The 21,378-nt window shown below is 46.6% G+C and overlaps 1 protein-coding gene across 2 annotated transcripts in view; it reads right to left on the bottom strand.

Moving 5' to 3' along the window:
• The window catches only part of UBE2B (ubiquitin conjugating enzyme E2 B), a 267,642-nt gene that overhangs the window by 203,441 nt on the left and 42,823 nt on the right, over nt 1–21,378 (bottom strand). For both annotated transcript variants that reach the window (XM_082252702.1, XM_082252701.1), the window contains exons 2-3: nt 17,345–17,425; nt 13,025–13,050 (exon numbers count right to left, since the gene is read on the bottom strand). In XM_082252702.1, the coding sequence (XP_082108828.1) occupies nt 13,025–13,050; nt 17,345–17,425 (107 nt within the window). The remainder of the gene's footprint in view (nt 1–13,024; nt 13,051–17,344; nt 17,426–21,378) is intronic.

Raw genomic sequence — 21,378 nt, 5'->3', positions numbered from 1 at the left:
CCACTAACGCGTCCGACGCGTCTGCCCGAGGGTCGCGCGTCCTTGCCACGAACCTTCTCACCTTGTTGTTGAGACGAGACGCGAACAGGTCCACATCTGGAAGACCCCACTTCGCGCACAACAACTGGAAGACAGCCGGGTGGAGAGACCATTCCCCCTGATCCAGGGTCTGGCGACTCAGATAGTCCGCCTGCCAGTTCTCCACCCCCGGAATGTGAACCGCCGTTACCGCCGGGACATGAGTCTCGGCCCAAGACAGAATGTCGGCCACTTCTCGAGCCGCTCGGGCACTCCTGGTGCCCCCTTGGTGGTTGATGTAGGCCACCGCCGTGGCATTGTCCGTCTGCACCCGAACCGGGCAGCCCTGCAGCCGGTCCGTCCAGCGATGAAGACAGATTTATCGCACGCAATTCCAGAATGTTGATCGGAAGGGAAGACTCCCCCTCCGACCAAGTTCCCTGGGCGGACAGAATACCCAGAACACCACCCCAGCCTGACAGGCTGGCATCCGTGGTGATCACCGTCCACGAGATAGGACGAAACGACTTGCCCCCGGACACCATCGGGGACTGGAGCCACCACAGAAGGTCTCTTCTGGTGCGATGACTCAACGAGATTCGAAGATCCAGAGATTGAGGTCGCCCGTCCCACATGGACAGGATCTCCGCTTGGAGACCACGCGTGTGAAACTGGGCGAAGGGAATCGCCTCGAAGGCCGAGACCATCAATCCCAGACATCTCATGCACGTCCGCAGAGACGAGTGCGGAACATCCCTGAGGGACCCGACTTCCTCCTGAAGAGTTCTGAGTTTGTCTTCCGGCAGGAAGACCTTCGCCTGCACCGAGTCCAGAATCATTCCCAGGTAGGGAAGACGAACCGACGGACTCAGTGTCGACTTTGGAAAATTTATCGTCCAACCAAACTCCTGCAGAGTTTGCATCGTGACAGACAGGTCCTTCTCCAGACCCTGGCTGGTCGCAGACCGAACCAGAATGTCGTCCAGATACCCCAGGACAGAAATGCCCTGGGCCCTCAATAATGCCAGAACCGGTGCAAGCACCTTGGTGAAGACCCGCGGAGCCGAGGCGAGACCAAAGGGCAACGCCACGAACTGGTAGTGATCCTCCGCAATGGTAAATCGAAGGTACCTCTGGTGACCCTCGAAAATGGGGATGTGAAGATACGCATCCTTCAAATCGATGGAGGCCATGAATTCCCCCGGAACCAGGGCAGCCACCACCGACCGCAGGGATTCCATGCGGAACTTGCGAACCCGCACAGAGCGGTTCAGAGCCTTCAAGTCCAGAATTGGACGAACCTTGCCCTCCTTTCTGGGCACGGTGAACAGATTGGAATAAAACCCCCGAAATCTGTCCCGATGAGGCACCGGAACTACCACTCCCTGAGCCCGCAGGTCCCGCACCGCCAGGTGCAGGTCCCGTAAACGCTCTGGAGACAGTTGAAGATTTGAGGGAAAAAATCTGCTCTCCGGCCGAGAGAGAAACTCGATCTTGTAACCAGATCGAACGATCTCCTGAACCCATCTGTCCCGCACGCGGGCCAACCAGGGCTGAAGAAAACCGAGCAAGCGTCCCCCCACCCCAAAACTGGGTGAGGGCGCCCCTTCAGGCCGCACTGTTATGGGCTGCGGATCCGGATTGACCGGACTTCTGTTTTCCAGACCAGGGCTTCTTCTGAGAGCCTTGACCTTTGAACGGTTTGCCCTTGTAGTGCGACCGAAAGGCACGAAAGGACCCCTGAGGGGGCCGAAAATTAGTATGCTTCTTCCCAGAAGCCCCCTTAGCCTTGGAGAAATGGGGCAAGAGAGTGCTCTTACCTCCGGTGATCCCCTTAATCAACACATCCAAGGACTCCCCAAAAAGGCGAGACCCATCATAAGGCAGATTGGCTAAGGTCTTACGCGAAGACTGGTCCACCGACCAACATTTCAACCAAACCAGGCGGCGAGACAACACCGCCACGCTGTGCACACGTGCAGCCAACGGGACTAGGTCCAAGTCCGCATCACACAGATACATGACACCCTGGTGGATTTGATCCACCATATCCAGGGTCGCCGGCGAGGCCGAATCGGCCACTAGGACGCGCCTAAGCATCTGCGTCCAACTTGCGACCGCCTGGGCCGCCATGAGAGAGGCAAACAGAGCCTTAAGCATAGAACCCGTAACAGAATAAGTATGACGGGCAAGAGACTCCAATCTCCTATCCGTGGCAGCACGGAACACAGGGGAATCCTCTGCAGGAATCGCAGTGGATTTGTTTAAAACCGCAATTGCGTGATCCACTGGGGGTGGCACACACCACCTTTCATCAGTGGAAGGCGAGAAAGGATAACGCAGCTTGAACCTACTTGGTACAGCAAAAGGTTTGCGCAGATTGCGCCATTGTTCCTTAACCGCGCGCTGAAAATCATCATTGCAGGGAAAAACCTGCGGCGTCCTGCGTTTTCTCTGCGTCCCATAAGCCGCCAAGGCAGCGGGGGGACACACTTCATCCTGCAAACGCAGCGTTTGTTTTATGGAAGCAATCAATTCATCCATGATTGCAAGCTCTTCAGGCGAGCCAGGGGGAGAATTATCAACCCCTTCAACTTCAGCCTCCACCTCGGACCCCACTAGATCCAGGGAGGAGCGGGACCCCGATAAGGAGGCCCCCGCCATAACAGCCCCATCACCTTCACCCTCAGAATCAGAGGAAAGAGAAACTCTGGGTCTTTTAGTAGATTGAGCAGCCACCAGCATCTGCACCTGAGCAGCAAGGCCAGCCACAATAGTGGCTAAATCCCCCCCTGGGGGGGAAACAGCGGTCCCCTGGCTATCCACCAAGGCGGTAGGAAATTTGCCCTCCTGAGAATCCATTGCCCCTATTACAAATGCCGGATAATAAAGGGTTAACTGCCCCTTTAACAAGCGCGGCGAGCGCAGCCCACCGCACCACACACAAGCACAATGAGACCCCCACAGGGACAATAAAACTGACACAGGCAATGGATAGGAAGGATATAACCTGAGGAGACCCTCGCCGCTGCCTCGATCGGTGTTCCTGGAGAAGAGGAAGTGATGCTGCCAGGGCGCTCTATGAAAGCCTATGGGAGGCTACAAGAAAATGGCCGCCATGCATGTAGAACATGCGGCCGGAGCGAGTGTAGGCAAAATGGCGCCGTTTGGCCCCGAAACCGCCGCTCCACAGTACAGTAATGCACACATGTCATTATAAAAAAGTGCCCAAACATGCCCAAAAACATGCCCCACAGCACACAGCTTCTCACACTGACAAGGCTGACACACACAGTGTCACACAGCTCCCCCCCCCCCCTTGCAGCCCACAGCATGCAGCCGAGTGATAGGGAGACAAACAGTGTGAACAGAGGCAGGTTACACAGTCCCAGACTGACACCCCCCCAGACAGACAGGTCCCCACATAGATACACTTACCTCACATGGCGTGGGGGACCCGCACAGGCGAACAAGCCGCTGCACATGAGGCAGGGAGAGTCGCATACAAGACGCACAGAATGGGGGTTAAGAAACCGCACTGCGTCCAGTGAGGTAGCCACCTCACCAATCATCCCTGCACCGAACAGGAATGGGTCGTTCACTGTGCCAGGAGCGTTACCTGGCTGAACGCTCGATGGCAGGCTGGGAAGCCACTGACCCACGACCTGCGACCAGGGGGATCAGCCCGAGACCCAGCCCGCATGATCCTCTTCATCCGAAGAACTAACTAACGCTGACAAAAAGAACAGCTAAGTAAAAGGTAGAGAGAAAACTCAAACAAAAAAATCAAAAAAGAAGAAAGAGTCTGGGGCACAAAGCCCCAGCACAGAGAGAGCCAGCCACTCCTGACAAGCTAGACATTGAAACTGAGATATGGTTGCAGGAAGTAGGAGGGTATTGACTGAGGGGACCACCCCTTGAGGGTGGGATATGTTAAAAGCTTTAATGTTAACATATTCTGTTGCCTAGCTACTCCTTCGGAGCAAAGTCTAATACCCCATATGTGACGAATATGAAGAGGCGGCGACTGTCGGAGGACGTAAGAGAAAAATGGAGATGCCCACACGGTGGCACGCATTCTCAATCAGGAGATTATTCCTGGATGGGGGTGCCTGCTTTGAATTAGTTCTAATAATGGTCCAGCTTTCATATCAAAAATATGCCAGGAACTAGTTAAAATCCTGAAAATAGATTATTATCCACAGAGTTCAGGTATAATAGAAAGGATGAATAGCACAAGTAAAGACAAATTGAGAAAAGAGTATTGAAACTTAGAATCAAGTTTCAAATCGCACCTTTCTTTTCTCTTTACAGGTACCAACCCATCCCTTGAAGGAGGGAGATGAAGTAGTGATCCAGCTGTCGCCACATTACCAGACCAAGGCTATATTTCGTTTTGGACCAAAAGACAAAAAGGAAAATACCCATCCCTTCAGAGAAGGAGACGTAGTGGTGATGAAGCTACTGCCCAAAGGAAAGAAACAGGATTTTGCATATGGCCCTAAAACCATCATGGTAGCCGTTACCAGGACCGCCGTCTTGACTGAGCACAGCCCTACTTAGATCCATGCCACGAGAGTGAAGCTGGTACGGAAAGGACCTGAGCCAGAGGATCTGGAAGCAAAAGAGGAGGTACTAACGGGGGCAGATAGCCCTGACCTCGAACAGGACAGTCAAGAAAAGGGGGGTACTAACGGGAGCAGATAGCCCTGACCCTGTAGAAAATGACTTTTCTAATTTCACCGGATTCAGGCAAATTATGGCTGCTGATCCTACTGACTTCATTTTCAGTATTTTCCCTTGTATGGACTGTGACTAACTGTATATATCATACAGCGGATCTGGGGCCCCTTGGAGGATTTTGTGGGACCCCTAACGCCACCAGCCCAGACATAGTATCAGAGACACCTCAGAAAAGGAATGAAAAAGAGCCCTGTCCCATAGTTCACCCTCCCAGATAGCCATCAGACAAACAAATGGCATGACACAATAAACTTTAGAATTCCTCTAACACACAAGTAGCTACTTTTATAGTGCCTTATGAAGCGATACTCCCTGGTAGTGACGATACCATACGGTATAATGATAGGAGATTAGGCCCAGGAACTGTATTTATATGTGTTACAGACAAATATTGGGGAGACAATTGTGACTATTGGGGATCAGTGGGTTGTAACACGGGAGACGATTGGGAGTGCAAATCTACTTAAGGGGAACACTGGAACTACAGGGAAACGAGAGAGTGGCTCCCATAGGAAGTTTTGACATATATATATATATATATATATATATATATATATATATATATATATATATATATATATATATATATATATATATATATATATATAGATGCCATTGAGGTCCCAAGAGTGGTCCCTAATGAGTTCAAGGAAAGAGATCAGGTTAAAGCCAGTTTTGAGTCCTTTATCTCTCCCCTTGTCACCATAAATAAAAATGTAGATTGGATAAATTATATCTATTACAATCAGCGGAGATTTGTTAACTATACAATGAATGTCCTAAAGGGCATAGCAGAACAACTAGAAGCCACTTCCCAGATGGCATTCCAGAATAGAATGGCTCTGGATAAGATCCTTGCAGAAAAAGGTGGTACCTGTGTATATATTGATAAAGTAGATTGATGCTGTACTTACATTCCTGATGATACTGGCCCCAAAGGGAAGGTCACTCTGGCCATTCTGTGGAACTAAAGAAGAATTCTGGCATTGACAACCCTTGGGATCAGTATTTTGGATGGTTTAATAGTAGGAAACAAGCCCTAGTGCAGCTAGGAATTATCATTGGTATAATATTTGTTCTAATAATAGGTGTCGTAATACTTGTGTAGTCCCCTGCTTTAAGAAAATGCTTAGCAAAAGTATTGATAATCTATCAATGGATTATAATAATGTTGCAAAACCTGAACAGATCACCCCCTTGAAACAAACCCAACTTCCCTCCCCAGATTATAGGGATTATGCAAGACAATATAAAAATAGAAGAAAGAACCTCATTTAGGTGGGCAGGTTGGGTCCTTTTCAATACCAAGGCATCCAAAGACAATTGTTGCCCAGCCTATTGTTCTCATTCCAGGGAGACTATGTCCCCTGATGACACCATAAGAATGACAGGAAAAATCATGTAGATAAAATTATGATTTTTAAGAGGGGATTCAAGGAGCGTGCTACTCCATTTTGTATGGTATGATAGCTAACTGCTTAAACTCCCATTTCATATAACCCTCAGAAGCACGTATATATAGTTCGTACATAATAGCGTGTCTGTATTCTTTGGTTTGCTGATATTTTTTACTTTAGTTCCTCTTTTGACTCATAAGATCTCAGAATTGTTTTTTTACATATATTAACCAATAGAATCTAACTAACCAGTTTATACCCATATAAGGAATTTACCCTAGCCTAGACCAACCCCCCCTTTTACAATGTATAGGTGTTTGCAAGTGCATTAAACCTTTGAGAAATGATTTCACACACACGCTGACTAGATCTCTACTTTCTTGGGTGAAATTCTCTCTCCCAGATCTGCCCTACACAGAACTGTATTGACTGAGCTATAGGTAGTCTGGCACTATGAAAGGAGGGGTTGAGCTAACCACCTTCAGTAATCAGCATGGATTCAGGAAGAATCTCTCTTGCCAGACCAATCTATTAATGCTCTATAAAGAAGTGAGCTGCCATCTAGATAAAAGGAAGGCCTGTGGATGTTGGGTATCAGGATTTTTCAAACGCATTAGATACAGGTACCCACAAACGTTTACCTTACAAATTGAGGTCTGTTAGTGTGAACCATAGGGGGAGTACCTGGATTGAAAACTGGCTACAGGGGCGGGTCCAAAGGGTGGTGATAAATGGCAAGTACTTGGGATGGTCCAGTGTGGTAGGCTGGTTCCCCCAGGATCTGTCCAGGGGCCAATTCTATTTATAAACTATATAGGAGGATGGGATAAGCAGCCCAATTTCCGTATTTGCGGATGATACAAAGCTAAGCAGGGCAATAACTTCAGCGTTGGATGTGGAAACCATAAAAGAAGACCTAAATAAAATAATAATAATGGGGTGGGTAACTACATGGTAAATGAGGTTTAATGTTGAAAAAAAAATCTATTTCTCTGATGTTCATTGACGGCCACAGCTCCTTATCTTCTCAACCGTTGGGTTATACTGCCCCTTACAGGAGTAGGTTTCTAGGCAGGAAAAAATTTGTCTACGCCTTTGGGGCAGTCCCAGGGGGTAGACTCACACTCTCAGCTATAGGCTTTCAGTTTTGTTGCAAGCAGTGTCAGAAGAAAGCCAACTCCACAGAGGGGTGGGTGCTGTGTCCGCCAATGAACATCAGAGAAATGGATTTTACGGTATGTCAAAAAAAATCCCATTATCGCTTTCATTCATTGAAGGACACAGCTCCTTATTTTCTTGACCATTGGGACGTCCCAAAGCAGTGTCAAACATGAGTGGTGGGAAAAGCAAGAAGAGAAAATTCCCAAGGCTAAACCCTAGCCAACCAGGTAACATGGAGCTCAAATATAAACAACTGGAGCTCACCTGAAAAAACAATACACCCTCAAAGAGGACCAGGTCCTCTAAACAGCAGCCTGCAAAACCTTGCAGCCAAAAGAAAAATCCACAGATGCCAACACATCTACCTTAAAAAACTTTGTAAAAGTGTGCATGGACGACCAGGTGGCCGCTGTGCAAACCTGCATCACTGACGCCTGATGGCAGATGGCCCAAGAGGCACTAAGCGCCCGAGTAGAATGCGCCTTAACAGGGAAAGGAGGAACCTCAGACTTAAGTAAATAGGCCTAAATAACTGTCTGTCTGATCCATCTGGAAATGGTCGCAGCAGAAGCAGCCAATTCCTCTCAAGGTCCATCCATATGTACAAATAGTGAGTCTGACTTCCTAAAAGACTATAGCTGCCAGGTTCACCCTGATTGCCTGAACCACATCCAGGGAATGCAAGGCAATCTCCTTAGGGTGTTTAGGTCTTGTACACTGGGAAGGCAACACAATGTCTTCATTCAAATGGAAATCAGAGACGACCTTTAGAAGGAACGATGGAAAGGGACGAAGAACCACCTTATCTCTGTGAACCACCAGGTAAGGCGAAGTACAAGACAATGCCGCCAGAACCCGATACCCTGCACGCAGAAGTAACAGCCAACAAAAAGGCCACCTTCTGGAACAACGTAAGCAGGGGAACCTCTCGAAGACTTTTTGAAAGGAGGTTTCTGAAGAACCGACAGCACCAAGTTGAGGTCCCACGGCGGCAATGGAGACAGCAATGGAGGAGCCAAGTTTCGAACTCCCTGTCTAAAAAGGTACACACCAAGGAATGTGTGGGCAATGGGTGTTGAAAGAAAATCGTTAAGGCCGAGACCTGGCCTTTGATGGTACTCAAGACCTGCCGCTGCTCAACCCCCCCATCGGAGGAAAGCCAATATCCGAACCACTGAAAAAGAGCGAGGATGTGCGCCTTCCAAGTACGATGGTAGATCTTCCTAGGAGGTAGATTTTCTAGCCTTTAACAGCATAGAAATCACAGATTCAGACAAATCTCTATCCTTCAGCACCTGGCTTTCAACAGCTAATCCGGTAAAGTCAGCGACTGTAAAGCATATCTTCCCCGAGAGGAAGTCTCCAAGGCGACCAGCTGTACCAGATCGCCGTACCAAGACCAGCGAGGCCAGTGTGGAGCCACTAGAATGACCGGAATCCCTTCTGCCTTGATTCTGTGCAGGAGTCTTGGCAGAAGTTTGAGAGGAGGGAAGGCGTAAACTAGACGATACTGACTCCAAGGAGCCACCAAGGCATCTGTGGCGTCGGCTAGAGGATCCAGAGACCATGCCACAAACCCCTGTACCTTCCTGTTCAAATGAGAGGCCAACCGGTCCACCTCAGGAGTACCCTACCAAAGACACAACTGATGAAACACCTCCGGATGAAGCGACCATTCCCTCTGGTCCAACGCCTGTCAACTGAGGCAATCCACTTGCCAATTTTCCACCCCTGGAATGTGTACAGCAGAGAGGGCTGGAACTAATCGTTCTGCCCACTTTAGAATACCGGCTACTTTTCGAGCCACCATGGATCTTCTTGTGCCCCCTTGGTGATCGACATAGGCCACGGCCATGGCATTGTCCGATTGAATGCGTATCGGACACCCCTGAAGACGAATAGTCCAATGATCCAGACAAAGTCTGATCGCTCAGAGTTCCAGTACATTGATCGGCAGTCTGGACTCTGTTCCAGAGTCCAGACCCCCTGAGCACAGTCTGTGCTGAGGATGCCTCCCCACCCTGACAGGCTGGCATCCGTGGTGACAACCGTGCAGTACAGGGGACGAAAGGATCTTCCCTGTCGAAGTGGAGGAGAACGAAGCCACCATATCAGGGATCCTCTTGTACTATGGCTCAACAGGATCGGATTGTCTAGAAAGTGAGGATTCTTGTCCCATTTCACTAGGACTTCTTTTTGCAGAGATCTCGTGTGGAACTGTGAAAACAGGACTGCTTCAAAAAAGGTAGACACCCATCAGGCCCGACACCCACATGCAAGTCTGGAGGGATGACCGTCTGCTGGACAGCAGAAGCTAGATTGCCTCCTGCAATTTCTGGAGTTTGTCCAGAGGAAGAAACACTCTGGCTGAAGCCAAGTCCAGAGTCAGACCCAGATAGTCCAGTCTTGTCGACGGAACCAGAGCAGACTTATGAAGGTTCAGAATCCAACCAGATTTCCTCAGAGTTCGTAGAGTAATCTCCAAGTTGTCCACCAGAGCAGTCAAAGACTCCACTCGCAGAAGAAGATCGTCCAAGTACCCCAGCACCGCAATCCCCTGCTGACGCAGCAATGCTAGGACCGGGGCCAACACTTTTGCGAAGACCCAAGGAGCGGAGGCGAGACCAAAAGGTAACGACACAAACTGATAATGCTCCTCGCCCATGGCAAAGTGAAGGAAGCACTGATGACCGGCACATAATGGAATGTGAAGGTAGTCGTCCTTGAGGTCGATAGAAGCGAGAAAATCCCAGATGGACGGACGCCACTTCCGTGCGAATTGACCCCATTCGGAACCTTTGTACCTGCACAGTTTAGCGCCTTGAGGTCCAGAATTGGACATACCTTGCCTTTCTTCCTGGGAACCGTGAACAGGTTTGAGTAAAACCCCTGAAAACATTCCGAAGCCTGAACTGGGACAATCACCCCGTGAAGAAACAAGTCGATCTGGGTACAAGCGCAGGTTAGAAGGGAATAACATGTCCGGAGGACAGGACCAAAACTCGATCTTGTAACCGGACCGAATTACTTTGTGGACCCACTTGTCATGTACCAGGGAGGTCCACAGATCTGGAAACCAGCAAAAACATCCCCCCCACCCCAGATACGGATGAGGGCACCCCTTCATGCGGAGAAAGACTTGTCTGCAGGTCAGGAAGAGCCTGCTCATGGCTTGCCAGACCAGGTCTGCTTGATACCTCTGGTGGATGCCATGAATATCTTAGATCTCATGTCTTAAAAACCCTGAGGGACAAAAAAGCCTCCTATGAGCTGAGAAGAATGCCCCCCCCCCCCATCTATGACGGAGATCCTTTCCCTTGGAAGACTGGGGAAGAAGAGTACTCTTCCCACCTGTGAGGCCCCTAATGTCATCCAAAAACACAGCCGCCGCTATTTTCAACGAGAAACCTCAAGAAAGTTGCTACCGAGGCTACACAAATATTGCCGTCGATCAGCAGTACCAAAGGCTACAATAAAATGGCGGCTCCCGGGGGGGGGGGGGGGGGGGGCAGGAGCTCCGACCACGATCCCAGCAGGAAAAGGGGCCCTGGCAGGAGCCCCCACCAGTTACAGCCTCCTTCCAAAGGTTGATCGTCTGGTCCACCAGTGGCACGCTCACCCCCCCTCCCCACTCCTACCACCAGCTCAACACCCCAGACTGACCTAAAATGTATGGCCACCCCATGGGAGGGGAGGGGGGTAAAAGCCCGCAGAGGACCCCGGGAACAGAGGGGGCGCTGCATGGGAAGCGGGGGGAACACCGGCGGTCCTACCATCCCAGGGAGGGGCCCACCCCAAAAACCTCCAGGGTTAGAGGGGGGGGGGGGGGGGACAGCTACTTACCATACCAGGAACAGGGTGGGCACTGCTCTTGACAGACCACCGCCCCATCAGAATAGGGGGGCTCTCGGCCAAGAGGAACGCTGTGACTCAGGCCGAGGCCAGGTCGTATGCACCCTCGTGAGCCACTTAACTCACAGACCAGCCCCCGTCCAGTGAAGCTATGTTGTGGCCGACCTAGCATGGAGTCTAGCGCACTCTCGTTGGCCAGACTGGGGGGGACCATCTGTATCTAGATTATCCAGTACGTCGCCCAGTCCGGCAGTTGATAGTAGATTCCATTTAAAAAGAAAAAAAATTGCCAGGAGATCCCAGCAAGGAACTAGATCCTTACTCCTGACTAGGCAGAAAAAACTGAATGCCTATAGCTGAGAGTGGGAGTATATACCCTAGAAATCCCCTCCTGTAGGGGGCAGTATAACCCAACGGTCAAGAAGATAAGGAGCTGTGTCTATAAATGAACTAAAGAAAAATGTAAAGTATTGCATTTGGGTGCAAAAAATACGAACGTAAGTTACTCGCTAGGGGGGGGGGACCTCTGGGGGAATCTAGGATGGAAAGGGACCTGGGGGTTCTAGTGGATGGACAGGCTCAGCAATGGAATGCAATGCCAAGCTGCTGCAAGCAAAGCCAACAGAATATTGGCATGCATTAAAAAGAGGATTCACTCCAGAGATAAAAACCATAACTCTCCCACTCTACAAGATTTTGTTCTGGCCACACCTTGAGTATGCTGTCCAGTTTTGGGCACCAGTCCTCAGGAAGGATGTGCTGGAACTGGAGAGAGTCCAGAGAAGGGCAACAAAGCTAATAAAGGGACTAGAGGATTTCCACTATGAGGAAAGACTACAAAACATTGAACTTATTCACTCTGGAGAGGAGATATGATAGGGATGTACAAGTACCATACTGGTGACCCTAGCACGGGGAAAAAAACTTTTCAGTGAAAGTGAATTTAAAAAGACACGTGGCCATTTACTGAAATTGGAAGAGAAGCGGTTCAACCTTAAACTGCGTAGAGAGTTCTTTACTGTCAGAATGGTAAGGATGTGGAATTCTCTTTTGCAAGAAGTGATATCAGCAGGGAGTGTCAATAGTTTAAAAAAAAACGATTAGATGGGCACCTTAAACGAGCACACCATACAAGGATAAACAATGTACACTAGACATAAAACCACACACACACACACACCATAGGTTGAACTGGATGGACTGGTGTTTTTTTTCAACCTTACCAACTATGTAACAGTAGCAGGGGGATCTCAACAGTTATGTCATGACACATTACAGGAGTTCCAAATATTCCACTTCCTCAGGCTCTGTGAAACACTTGGAGGGGTCTCACAAGGTATCCTTTTACATAAAAGCAACTATACCATTTTATTCGCCCTCTTCTATTGCCCCCACAACAGATAGTGAGTGATCCTTAGGAAGGACAGAGACTACAGGTGCATAATCCTCAAACTTAAAAGAAAGAAATGCTTGAAATAGATCACTCTGTGTGTAATACATTTATATAAAATAGGAGTTTAACTTTTGGAATTTGGATTACTGAAATAAATTAACTTTTTGATGAGATTATAATTTTAGGAGATGCACCTGTATATAGCTGCATATCACATTTGACAATCCAATAAACCGTCTTGTAGAATATGTGCTTTCCCGGGTAAGGAGGGGCAGGAATAGCAAAAGAGTCAAGTAAAATGGTTACGACAATCTGTTAACTAACATTTTAGGAGACAAATAAATATAAGCAACCTCTGTTTTTCTCCTAGCAGGCTTCTTTTAATTGATTTTTAAGTTGCGCTGCAGTCAACATCACACAGGTGTGCAAATCCCCTGCACAACAGTTATAGGTAACTTACCATCCTCAAATGGTGTTCCTTCAGGTCTAGAAAAAAAAAAATGAAATATACAGTGTAAGTTAAACTGCCATTTATAAACCCATAAAATCATATTGCATTCTCTTAGTTTAAAAGAGTACAGCCACTCACAGTGCAGTTTTTTTGAATAAAGACCATTTCATTCCATTTACACCAAAACAAAAAAAGGATAGTAATAAATATACCATTTACTGGAGGATTTGCAAAATCTAACTGAAAACATTTTTCACTACTTCATTAATAATAAGCAAAACTGTGTGTATATTTTATTACAATTTTAACTGATTTACGGTGCATATGGAAAGTATTTACAGCGCTTTACTTATTGTTATAATACAGATTTATTCCAAAATGGATTCAATTCAGTATTTTCCTCAAAATTCTACGAACAATACCCCATAACGACAACAGGAAAGAAGTTTGTTTGAAACCTTTGCAAATGTATTAAAAAAAAAAAAAAAAAACACACAATACTTAAGTATTCACAGCCTTTACTCAATACTTTGTTGAAGCACCTTTGGCACCAATTACAGCCTCAGGTCTTTTTGAGTATGATGCTACAAGATTCCCACACCTTTTTTTGGGCAGTTTCTCCCATTCTTCTGGACCTGCAGGACCTCTCATGCTCCATCAGGTTGGATGGGGAGCGTCGGTGCACATCCATTTTCAGATCTCACCAGAGATGTTCAAATCGGGTTCCAGTCTAGGCTCTGGCTGGGCCACTCGAGACATTCATTCACAGGGTTGTTCTGTAGCCACGCCTTTGTTATCTTGGCTGTGTGCTTACAGTCGCCCTGTTGCAAGATTAACCTTTGCCCCAATCTGAGGTCCAGAGCGCTCTGGAGCAGGTTTTCATCAAGGATGTCTCTGTACATTGCTGCATTCATCTTTCCCTCAATGTTGACTATTCTCCCAGTTCCTGCCTCTGAAAAACATCTCCACAGCATGATGCTGCCACCACCATGCTTCACTGTAGGGATGGTATAGGCCAGGTGATGAGCAGTGCCTGGTTTCCTGCAGACATGATGCTTGCCATTCAAGCCAAATGGTTCAATCCTTGTTTCATCGGACCAGAGAATTTTGTTTCTCGTGTTCAGAGAGTCCTTCAGGTGCCTTTTGACAAACTCCAGGTGGGCTGTTATGTGACTTTTACTGAGGAGTGGTTTCCGTCTGGCCACTCTACTATACAGGCCTGGTTGGTGGAGTGCTGTAGAGATGGTTGTTCTGGAAGAATCTCCTCTCTTCACAAAGAAATGCTGGTGCTCTGTCACAGTGACCATCGGGTTCTTGGTCACCTCCCTGTCTAAGGCCCTTCTCCCCAGATCTGTTTGGCTGCACGGCCCGCTCTAGGAAGAGTCCTGGTGGTTCCAAACTTCTTCCATTTGTAGATGATGTTGGTCACTGTGCTCATTGCTACATAAATTTTTCTATACCCTTTCCCAGATCTGTGCCTTGATACAATCCTGTCTTGGAGGTCTACAGACAATTCCTTGGAGTTCATGGCTTGGTTTGTGCTATAACATGCAATGTTAACTGATGATCAGTGGAAACAGGATGCACCTGAGCTCAAATCTGAGTGTCATGGCAAAGGCTGTGAATACTTATGTACATGGGATTTTTTCATTTTTAATAAATTTGCAAAGATTTCAAAACAAACTTCTTTCACGCTGTCATTATAGGGTATTGTTTGCAGAATTTTGAGGAAAATAATGAATTTAATCAATTTTGGAATAAGGCTGTAACAAAACAAAATGTGGAAAAATGTAAACACTGTGAATACTCTCTGGATGCACTGTATGCACCCCTTTTAGTTTATGTATACAATCTTTACATTAGAGATAAACATTTACTACACCTACAGTGGTGTTTTTTTTAAACATAACAGCAGAACCTGTGGGCTCTTATCTGAATGAAACCTCAGTCACAACCATACAGAAAGAGCAGAGGAGAGGGAGCGGAGGGTTTTTTTTAAATTTTTCTGTACATATCAGCTTGAGCTATAGAGCTCTTTAACCACTTGCTTAATGGGCACATATACCCCTTCCTGCCCAGGACAATTTTCAGTGCTATCACTCTTTGAATGGCAATTGCGCAGTCATGTTACACTGTACCCATATTTAAGTTTTATCATTTTTGTTTACACAAATAGAGCTTTCTTTTGTTGTATTTTATTACCACTAGGGTTTTTTGATTTTTTGCTAAACAAAAAAAAACTGAGAATTTAGAAAAAAAAATAAAATAATGTTTTCATAGTTGGTAATAAAACTTTGCAAACAGGCAATTTTTCTCCTTCATTGACGTGAGCTGATGAGGCTGCACTGATGGGCATTGATCAGGTGGTAATGATCAGGAAGCACAGAGTTGGCACTGGTAGGTGGCTCTGATGATGAGGTACTGGTGGCACTGGTTAGCAGTACTGATGGGCACTGGTAGGTGGCATTGTTTAGGCACACTGTTGGGCACTGGTTAGCAGCAGTGGCGGTCACTATGTGGGACCGATGTCCCTTTTAAAGAAGCCAGTAATCTGCCTATTTTATTCTCCTCACGCAAAAAACCTGATTACCGACTTCTGTTTACATCATGTGGTTAGCTGTCATTGGCTGACAGGTGATCACGTGGTAAAGGGCCAGGATTGGTCCTTTGCTCTGATCAGTGATCAGCCGAGTCCCAAGGACTCGGGGGGAATCAGAGTGCGCGGGCAGTGCAAGGAAATCCATGTACGCCCACTTGGCAGATTAAGCCACCGCTGTAGCCGTCTTTCGGTTATTGCGCGGGCACAAAGTGGTTAAACTGAGGCTTTTTAGAACAGTTGGGCAAACTGTGCACACAGACTTCACTCATACATAATCTGTACATTACATTAATATATTAAAAAAAAAAAAAAACCGAACTTTCCAGAACATGTTCACACGCATTGCGATATGTGGTGTCTGTGTGAACAAGCCCTTCAAGTGATTGTAAAGGTTGAAGGTTTTTTTACCTTCATGCATTCTATGCATGAAGGTTAAAAAAAAAAAAAAAAAAAAAAAAAAAAAACCATTCAACGTACAGCCCCCCCCCCCTTCTTATAACTACCCAAGCCCAATCGCGATTCAGCCATGTGCATGGGAGCAGTGGCTCTCCTTCCTCATTGGCTGAGACACAGCAGCGGGAGCCATTGGCCAATGAGGAGGAAGCGAGACTGAGCCACACTCAGGAGTAAGCACACACTAGTGCCCCCAGAGCAAGCAGCTCGGCAAGGGGGGGAGGGGCCAGAGGTGCCAGTTGGGGACCTGAAAAGAGGAGGATCGGGGCTGCTGTGTGCAAAACCATTGCACAGAGCCGGTAAGTATGAGGGGTTTATTATTTTAAAGAAAAAAGATGTAATATTTAGAACCACTTTAACCACTTGCTGAGCAGCCGCTGTAGTTTTACTGCGGCAGGTAGACTCAGTCCCACAAAACGACATACATTTACATCGCTTCGCGGGACCGTTACCAGGGGCGCACGCGAGTCGCCGATTGGCCACAGGGGGAGCCAATCAGCGGGTCCGGCATTCAGGTCTCTGTGTTCATGCAGCAAGCCCATCTTCCCCTCCCCCAGTTAGAAAGCACCCCCTAGAGACACATTTCGATATTTGATGGCCCCTGGTGTTAACCCCTTCCCTGCCAGTGTCATTACTACTGTAACATATTGCATATTTTTACTACAGATTACTGTAGTAATGTCACTGGTCCCCCCAAAAGTGTCAAAAATGTCAGTTAGGTGTCTGATCTGTCTGCTGCAATGTCGCAGTCCCGCCAAAAAGAAAATCACTGCCATTACTAGTGAAAAAAAAAAATGGCATAAATATTTCCCCTAGTTTGTAGACGCGATACCTTTTCCACAAACCAACTAATATACGCTTATTAGGATTTTTTTAAACAAAAATATGTAGCAGAATACAAATTGGCCTAAAATTATGAAAAAATCTGATTTTTATATATTTCTTTATTAGGAATGTTATATAGCAGAAAGTAAAAAATTACTGTTTTTTTTTTTTTTTTCAGAATTGTCACTTTTTTTTTTTGTTTATAGCGCAAAAAGTAAAAAAATAGCAGAGGTGATCAAATACCACCAAAAGAAAGCTCCATTTGTGTGTGTGTGTGGGGGGGGGGGGGGGGGGAGTACATAAATTTTATTTGGGCAATTGTCGCAATTGTTAAAACGAACGCAGTGCCATATCGCAAACAATGGCCTGGTCATTAAGGGAGTAAAACCTTATGGTCCAGAAGTGGTTAAAGTATAGCAGCCAAGTTGTTATAGGAGATCTAACAAACATACCCAAAAATGACTGCATTCCAGACCATAATATTATTTTCAGATGGTGCACCACTAACGCCAACAGGAGGATCTTCTTGTAATCTGTAAAGGCAAATATTATTTAAAGAGGTTATGGAAATTCAATTTTACATTTTTTAAGAAGGTTTACATAATGAACTTTAATATCCCCAAAGAGAGAAACTCCATCAACTGCTGAAATCTAGACAAAGCAGGGGAACCCACATTTTTAAAGTATGTAATCTTGTATACTTGGCTCATTGTGTGCGTTTGCAATGAAGCAGAGTGAGTCAACCAGTTGAGGAAAAAACATTTTTGTAAGATCTTACTGTAAAATCTTTTTCTCTGATGTCCATCGACAGACGCAGCACCCGCCCCTCTGTTTTGGGTTGGTTCTGTTGCCTTCACTGCTTTTAAACTAAACTGATGTGCTGGGTTGTGCAATGGGGGTTTATGCCTGGAGGGACAGCCCCCTGGGCGTGTGTATTCAAATGTTCCTGCCTAGATTACTCCTGATGGGAGGAGCATAAACCCACTCCGCTCATGGAGATGAGGCTGCCTCTGTCGATGGACATCAGAGAAAAAGATTTTACAGAAACATACATAGTATGTTACTGTTACATAGTTTCATACATAGTTTGTGAGGTTGAAAAAAAAAAAAGACATCAGTCCATACAGTTCAACCTATGATATATGTGTGTGTGTTTGCTGTTAACCGTACATTGTATACTCCTGTATGTTGTGGTCTTTAAGGTGCCCGTCTAATAGTTTTTTTAAACTATCGATGCTCCCTGCTGATACGACTGCTTGTGGAAGAGAATTCCACATCCTTACTGCTCTGACAGTGAAGAACCCCTTACGTATTTTAAAGGTTAAACCGTTTTTCCTCTAGTTTTAGTGAGTGGCCACGTGTCTTATTGTATTCCCTTTCTCTGAAAAGTTTGTTCCTTATGCTAGGGTCGCCAGTACAGTATTTGTACATTCATATTATATCCCCCCTTTTATCGTCTCTTCTCCAGAGAGAATAGGTTCAGTGCTTGAGTGCTTTCCTCATAGCTGATGTCCTCCATTCCCCTAATTATTTTTTTTTGCCCTTCTCTGGATTCTCTCCAGTTCCAGCACATCCTTCCTGAGGACCGGTGCCCAGAACTGGACAGCATACTCCAGATGTGGCTGGACCAGAGTCTTGTAGAGTAGGAGAATAATCCATTTCTGGAGTGAATCCCCTTTTTTTTACATGCCAGTATTCTGTTGGCTTTGCTTGCAGCGGCTTGGCATTGCATGCCACTGCCAAGCCTGTTGTCCACTAGGCTTGTGACGGTATCAGATTTTCATGCTGCGATTAATTGATTAAGGTTTTGCCACGGTATACAGTATTATCACGGTATTCAATTATTAAAATTTAAATTATTAAATTTCTACCTCACTTGAATTTATATATTATAAATTACTTTACTATTGCTTTAGGCCTGGTTCACATGTATGCGGGTTAGCAGCCCACATTTGCACAGGCATAGCAGCCCATTGATTTAAACGGGCTGCTATGCCCTCATTTTCCGCAGAAAAAAGGTGCATGCAGCATTTTTTAAAAATTCAGTGGCCTTGAAATCCATCCTGCTTTTGCACCATGCGACTAACCTGCAGTTCCTGCTCTGGCAAGCTTTCTGCGTTTTTTATATACGTGGGCCCAGCATTTACAAACACAGTTTGCGTGTGCAGCAACTGCAGGTAAGTCACATGGTGCAAAAGAAGGATGGATTACAAGGCCACTGCATTTTTTTAAATTCTGCATGCACCTTTTTTCAGCCGAAAACGCAGGCATAGCAGCTCAAGCCTATTCGAATCAATGGGCTTCTATGCCTGTGCAAATGTGGGTCGCCAACCAGCATAAATGTGAACCAGGCCTAAAGCAATAGTGAAGTAATTTATAGATAAAAACACCGGTCCTCCTGCAGGTTTAAGCACTTCTGGACCGCAAGGATTTGCCCCCTTAATGACCAGGCCATCAGAGCTGAGCGCCAGAACCAGTCATCACCAGGTAGGCCAGACACTGCTTGATGGCTATATAATAATGTAATGTTGGCTGCTATGCCTGTGTATATATATATATATATATATATATATATATATATATATATATATATATACTGCAATGCCCGTGTATGTATGTATGTATATATAATATCTATCTAGATCTCTATATCTATCTAGATCTCCATCTCCCTCTCCATCTCCCTCTCCCTCTCCCTCTCCCTCTCCATCTCCCTCTCCCTCTCCCTCTCTCTCTAGATCTCCCTCTCTATCTAGATCTCCCTCTCTATCTAGATCTCTATATCTATCTATTGTGACAAGAAGTCAGGTAAATCTGTGGGTGTTGTCACAGACGGGAGATACATTTCTGCCTTCTTTAGACAATTCACCAATTACTATCAGGTGTCGGCTGCCAAGGTAGCCAGAAAGGTTTAAGGATGTTGGAAAGCTTCAGCTATTCAGAATGAGGCAATTAAGGCCTCTATAAGTTATCCAGAGGATGACTACTGATTGCTGCATCCTGAGGCTTTGTGCGTTAAGGAGAGCAGTGAGCTGAGAGACTTCTAAAGGTGAGGTGGTGTTGACTTTTTCTGTGTGAAAAGAAAAACAAATAAGACTATTGGTTTTCTGCTGTATGACCAGCAGGGTTTGCCCAGCAGTAGGTTGTGACAGACTCCATAGGTAGGTTCCTGTGTTGTGAAGGTAGACGCCCCAAGTGGCCAGGGTTTATTTTAGGTTTTGTTTGATTTATGCTGTTTGGATGCTTGCACTTGTTTCCAGCAAGTTGGAAGAATAAACCATAGACCGTTGTTTTCAACCACTCCTCGGCTGTCTCTCTGTGTAACGAACCGACCCAGGGAGTCACCCACACCCGCTACCGAGCTAACCCCTTACACTATCTAGATCTCTAGCTCTATCCATCTAGATCTCTAGCTCTATCCATCTAGATCTCTAGCTCTATCCATCTAGATCTCTAGCTCTATCCATCTAGATCTCTAGCTCTATCCATCTAGATCTCTAGCTCTATCCATCTAGATCTCTAGCTCTATCCATCTAGATCTCTAGCTCTATCCATCTAGATCTCTAGCTCTATCCATCTAGATCTCTAGCTCTATCCATCTAGATCTCTAGCTCTATCCATCTAGATCTCTAGCTCTATCCATCTAGATCTCTAGCTCTATCCATCTAGATCTCTATATCTAGATCTCTCTATCTCTCGAGATTTGCTTGTATTAGACAGTGTTTTGGTCTGTGTCTGAGCTGGAAGAAGCATGCGGGTGTGTGCTTGGAGCCGTCTGATTGGTTACAGGGAGGAGCTAAGCTCTCTCACTCTAGGATCATATTACCAGAGCGGTTTCTATTGAGTGAGTGAATTGTTAAGTGAGTGAGTCATCCAGCTCACTGAAAGTATCAATTCAAAAGCAGACTTGGAGAGCAGAGAAACACAGTATTTAAAAATTACCACAACAACAATACCGTGGGTATGCAATACCGCAGTATATATCGAATTACCGAAAACTGGCACATCTCTATTGTCCACTAGTACCCCAGAGTCCTTTTCAATCTTCGATTCACTCAGAGGTTTCCCCCCTAGTGAGTAGCTTGCTTTCGTGTTTTCAGGGACCAGCAAGCCCAAGGTACCATGTCACCCCCCCCCCCCCCAAGCGCCAGAGCACTCCAGACACACAGCCCTCACAGGGATCTCTTGGGAGGAACAAATCCCATTAGCCCCAGGGGAGGGCCCACATCCCCCCCAATGTGCAGCAGGAGCAAGGGGGGCACAGTTACCATACCATGGACTGGGTGGGCTCCTCTGGGCAGACTGCCTCCCACCCGAAGTGGGGGTGCTGCCAACCAAGGGGTACGCTGCGACTCAGCGCGTTCCAGGTCGTTGCATCCCGGCGAGGCATTTGCTCGCAGGCTCGTCCCCCTCCGGACAAGGGAGCATTGTCGTGGCTAGGCCTAGGTCGGAACTATAACCTGCTTACACACGTAGGCCAGACTGG

The sequence above is a fragment of the Pelophylax lessonae genome (genome assembly GCF_965119305.1).
Source record: "Pelophylax lessonae genome assembly, chromosome: 4".
Taxonomy (NCBI): Eukaryota; Metazoa; Chordata; class Amphibia; order Anura; family Ranidae; genus Pelophylax; species Pelophylax lessonae.
The sequence above is the reverse complement of the archived record's forward strand: the minus strand, read 5'-3'. Positions and strand labels throughout refer to the sequence as shown.